Genomic DNA, 5,718 nt, shown 5'->3' with positions numbered 1-5,718 from the left:
ATATATATATATATATATATATATATATACTCACACACATACACACATTTGTAAAACAATTTAGGGATTCTCCATTTGAGGTCCCTAGCTGAACTTATGAACACGATCACACATAGATACAGAATACATGAATACACACCCACACATATAAACTGTCATGAAATATACACTCTTGTGTTCTATCATGACAATTACAACCATATGTGCAATTTACACACACACACACACACACAATGTGCACAGAACATGCACATATGCAGTTCAGGTAACCATAAACGTCAAGAGTTGTTTTGACTTAATCAAAGGAGCTTTGCTATTTTTTTTTAAGGTCTGGTTTGAATTCTGCAAAGGAAAAAATTTTTAATAAATCTCAAAGGAAACATAATATGTCATCATCATCCCCATCATCATTATCATTTAATGTCTGTTTTCCAGGTTGGAAAACAGGATCTCATGAGCAAGGAGACTGCACAAAACTCCAGTCATCTGTTTTGGCATGGTTTCTATGGCTGGATGCCCTTTCTAACAGCAACCCGTTTACAGAGTGTGGACTGGGTGCTTTTTATGTAGCACCAGCACCAGTGAGGGAGGTGGCTTTATACCAGGTGATGAGGGGGGGGGGGTTAAACTATGATAGAGAGAAAAGATAGTGGTGATGATGTATCAGGGCATACTCCCAAGTTAGAGGAAAAGTCAGTAAAGAGAAGGTTTTTTGGGTGGATAAGGAAGTTCAGTGGCACTGGCAATGATCTCGCTCGAATGGCTTTTCACGGGCCACCGGAACAAGTGCCAGGAAGGCGATGCTGGTAACGATCACGCTCGAATGGTGCTCTTAGCGCTCCACTGGCACAGGTGCCATCACGATTTCACTTTCGCTTGCCCCAACAAGCCGAGTTTAGTGTTCAATGAAAGAGACATTAGCATGGGTGCCAGTCTACAAATTTAGTTCGGTTTCGATTTCACTTGCCTCAAAATGTCTTCACAAGCGGAGTTTAGTGTTCAACGAAGGAAAGGTACGCATAAGTGGGCTGGCTACATCCTTGGCAGAGGCCTTGGATTTAGATCTCATTTGGCTTGCCAGGTCTTCTCACGCACAGCATATTTCCAAAGGTCTCGGTCACAAGTCATTGCCTCGGTGAGGCCCAATGTTCGAAGGTCGTGCTTCACCACCTCATCCCAGGTCTTCCTGGGCCTGCCTCTTCCACGGGTTCCCTCAACCACTAGGGTGTGGCACTTTTTCACACAGCTATCCTCACCCATTCTTGCCACATGTCCATACCAACGCAGTCGTCTCTTGCACACCACAACTGATGCTCCTTAGGTCCAATTTTTCTCTCAAGGTACTTACACTCTGTCGAGTATGCACACTGACATTACACATCCATCAGAGCATACTGGCTTCATTCCTTTCGAGCTTACGCATGTCCTCAGCAGTCATGGGCCATATTTCACTGCCATGTAGCATGGCTGTTCGTACACACGCGTCATACAGTCTACCTTTTACTCTGAGTGAGAGGCCCTTTGTCACCAGCAGAGGTAAGAGCTCTCTGAACTTTGCCCAGGCTATTCTTATGGGTATATATATATATATATATATATATGTATGTAATATATATGTATGTATGTATGCAATACACCTGGTGTAGAACTCAATATATGTATGCTTCAGACCAAAGTGTTAGTCAAGCAGAGCACAGTAACAAGAAAATGAGATGACCCAGGGAAGAAACCAACTATGCTGTGAAGTTCATTAGCATACAACTGTTTCTGCTATATAAGATGCAGTGGTCTCATAGTCGAGTACCTGAGTAACACCTAACAGCTCCATCAGAGCCTCGAATATGAAGTGCAATTTGTGCTTCATATTCAATGGTCCAATGAAGCTACAAGACACTCAACTATGAGTGCCTTATACCAAAAACAGCTGTTAGTTAATGGTGTTCATAAGATAATTGTTTATTCATTTGTCATCTCATTTTCTTATATATATATATGTATATATATATATATATATATATATATATATATGAGTGTGTAATTCTTTGTTTTTGTGATTATTTTTATTTTTTATTTTTTATAGGGGACTAAAAAACTTTTTACTGCCTTTTCTTGCTGGATTACTCGAGAGAGATTCAGAGAAGACATGGAATTTTGACACCTATTTCCAAAAAATCCAAGAAATCATTTCTAAAACAGTTATTCATGTATTCAGTCCAGAACATTTCAGCAACTTCAGAATCTATATAGATAGAAACCAAAAGTATGTCACTTCCATTATTTCATTATCTTATTGAATCTGTGATTAACTGTTGTGCTACCATATTCTTGTCGAAATAAACAGTCTGTTTGTTTCAGGTAATTTTGAAAATAATTTGCAAGATAAATTAATATGGGTGAAATAAACATTAAAGATGCTTTGCCTCACAGGAAGCTACTCAGAGATTTTGCAAGCCTTCTCAATCCATTGCAATGCAGGAAACTCTTCCCTGTTGTCAGCAGGTATCTCATGGTCACAAGCATTTTGCCCCTTGGTCTGTACACTTCACCTGTATAGGGGAGCGAGGACTGAGCTAGTCTCCACCTACGGAAGGGTTTCACTTGTTGTCTCTCATCAGCTGCTGTGCCGATTTCCTGGATGGCTTTCTTCCGTTGTCTGGGTTCCAGGCCTATCATCTTCTGCCGGAAATAACACACTGACCTGGATGGGAAGCCATGGCAGCTGACTTCTGTGGGGAATGAGGTTGCCTGCCAACCCTTGAAAATAATTTGGAAAATAAATTACCACGAACTTTTATTGAAAAGTTTTAATTAACAATAAAATATATTTTTATTCTTAATGGAATGCTATATCATTTTATTCTTAACATGTTGCAGTAGATTTGTATGGTTATAATGCTAATTACTGTTGTATTTTGTCCTGTTGCTTCTTTTGGCAGCTGAACTGCTTCTGTGGCAGGCAGCAAGTTCTTAGCTTCTTTTCTGCAAACATGCTAACAAGATTTTTCTTTAAGTGCCAAGCTTATTCCTTCATGACTTAACCATGAGCTTCCATTCTTTTTCTGTTCCAGTTACACCAATCTACAAGAATTAATTGCAACACAGACAGATGTTAATGCAGCAAGCCAGCTGCTGCTTTTCGAAGGCCATCTTCTTACAGACATTATTAATCCTCTGCAGCATATTGCTAACTATCCCAACATTACCATAAATACACCAATTTTCTTGTTGGTGGCACCAAGCAGAAAACAACTTATGCTGGACCAGTTCATACGTAAGGACTTCTTTGCCATTCTCTTTCTTTCTTTGATTTTTTGGTATTAGATTATAATTATTTATAATTAGATTATAATTATTTATGAAATAATTATATGATATATAAGACACAATGTTGTTGTGTGGTTAAGATGCCTACTTGCCAACAATGTGGTCTCAGGTTCAGTCCCACTGCACAGCACTTTGGGTAAGTGTTTTCTACCATGGCCCCAGGCCAACAAAGCTTTGTGAGTGAATTTGATAACTGGAAACTGAAAGAAGCTTGGCATATACAAAGTGCACACGTGTGTGTGTGTGTGTGTGTGCACCATTGATTCGACATCATGTGATGGTTATGAATAAGCATCACCATCACACAAGTGATGTTGTTTGTTTCCAGTCTTCCTTGGAAAATGTGTCTGGCCAAGGAAACAGGTGAGGGTTGATGACAGGAAAGGCATCCAGCCATAGAAAATCTGTGCCTGATCATTGCAAGCAAGGAACATTAATACAATAATGATGATGATGACATCTGTAATATAATTAATCTTTTTATAAATTAAATCTGTGCATTGGTAGAATCGGTAGAACATCAGATTGAATTCTTTGTGCTATTTATTCCTACTCTTTACATTCTGAGTTCAAATCCTGTCAAGTCTAACTTTGCTTTTCACCTAGGATCAATGAAATATAATAATACCAGTCATGTAGTGGGTCAGTGGTATCAACTATTGACCCCCTGCCAAATTGCTATTCTTGTGCATTTTAAAATAATGAAAAGGGGCGGGGGAGGAATTATTTAAAAATAATTGTTAATATGACATTTTATTGTAAAGTTAAGAAGAACGTTTAATTATGGTCTCTTAATTAACTCGATTCTAATTAAAATGAAAATCTGTGTGGCCTCGTAGTTAGAGTGTTGCACTCATTATTGCAAGGTTGTGGTTTCAATCCCTGGACTGGGTGACGTGTTATGTTCTTCATTTCCTCTCTTGTTTCAATCCATTCCTCTGCAAATAAAGAACCTTTCGACAGATTGGCATTTTGTTCAGAGGCAGTGTTGTAATATTGATCACTTAGGCACCAGGAAAACCTGGTAACCACCCCTATGAGTCCTACAACTTGAGACAGTAAATTCCCAAAGGTTGATGATGATGATATTAATATTAATTAAAAATGCGAAGATGTTACCTGTTCAAATATGCTTGAGGTATCCTCAAACCCAAAGAAACCCATTCATTATATTTTATCATGAATAAAATTTCTCACTGTGGACAATTAGATGTAAATACACGGGGTCAGTTCTCAGTCTCCCCTTAACCAGTCTGTTAGATGTAGGCATTTCAGAGTGATTATCTCCTCTTCAGCAGCAGTGACCAGTAAACTGATACAAGAGACTGGTCTCTCTCATGATATTCTTGTCATCATTCAATGACTGGCTTTACTAGTTGGCAACTCCCTGTGGCTTTCTTGCGTGTTCAAATCTGCCTTAGGTCTGTTTGAACTCGTTATAAGTTCTTATTTGTACACATCGATGCTTAGCTCTGTCACTCCATAATTAAAAAATTGTTTCACTTTCCTTTTGAATTTTTTATTGCAGCTGAATTTCCTATAACGAAGATAGAAGATATACATTCTGCTGAAAGAGCCCAACTGCGAACGTGTTTAAATGTAGTTTTCTTCATAAAACGTTTGGTTGTAAATATTAACTTGAAACAAAAACTTCTTCAAGACGCTTTAAGACATTCAATGTAAGTTTGAAAAAGGAAACAAAATGGTTCTGAAATATTTTGTTATTATGTTTGTAACGATGTTGTTAAATTCATTTGGAACGACCATTGTGTGTGTGGGGTGGGGGGAGAGAGAAACAGTGCCAATGTCATTATGATCAGCCATTCTGTGTTTTCCTTAGACCTGAGGAATGTTTTTAGAAAATTCGAACCAGCAAAATAACTCCCCCATCTAACATGGAAAAAACAGGTGTTAAACAGATGATTGTGGGTGTATCGTCGTCTTGACATCACATGATAGTTGTAAATAAGCTTCACTGTCATACAAGCAGTGTCGTTCATTCCAATATTCAGTGCAAACATGTCTGGCCATGGACAAATATCACTTTGCTTGGAAGGTTGGCACCAAGAAGGGCATCCACCGATAGAAAATTTGCCTCAATAAATGACCCATGCAAAAGAGGACATTAAAACAATGATAACGACAATATTGTTGGTGTACATTAGGGTTCAATTCTCAGTCCCTTTTTGTTTATTAGTATCATCCAATCATAACAGGAATTTAAGACTGTTTATCCGTTCAAACTCATCTAAGCTGATGGCTTAGTTCTTCAGCTGAAATGGTTACAGATTGAGAGACCAAATTCCGAACTTGGGAACAAAAACCTAGAATCAAGGGGCTCTCAAAGTAAACCAAGCAAAGACTAAATCTTTGGTTCACAGGAAAGATTACACC

The 5,718-nt window shown here is 38.4% G+C and overlaps 1 protein-coding gene across 1 annotated transcript in view; it reads left to right on the top strand.

Annotated features, from left to right (window-relative positions):
- The window catches only part of LOC106867230 (serine/threonine-protein kinase TBK1), a 258,492-nt gene that overhangs the window by 55,794 nt on the left and 196,980 nt on the right, over positions 1 to 5,718 (top strand). The window contains exons 9-11 of the mRNA XM_052974143.1: positions 2,081 to 2,260; positions 3,069 to 3,271; positions 4,853 to 5,003. Coding sequence (XP_052830103.1) covers positions 2,081 to 2,260; positions 3,069 to 3,271; positions 4,853 to 5,003 — 534 coding nt within the window. The remainder of the gene's footprint in view (positions 1 to 2,080; positions 2,261 to 3,068; positions 3,272 to 4,852; positions 5,004 to 5,718) is intronic.

This window comes from Octopus bimaculoides, chromosome 1 (genome assembly GCF_001194135.2).
Source record: "Octopus bimaculoides isolate UCB-OBI-ISO-001 chromosome 1, ASM119413v2, whole genome shotgun sequence".
Classification (NCBI taxonomy): Eukaryota; Metazoa; Mollusca; class Cephalopoda; order Octopoda; family Octopodidae; genus Octopus; species Octopus bimaculoides.
This window is presented reverse-complemented; position numbering and strand designations above follow the sequence as displayed.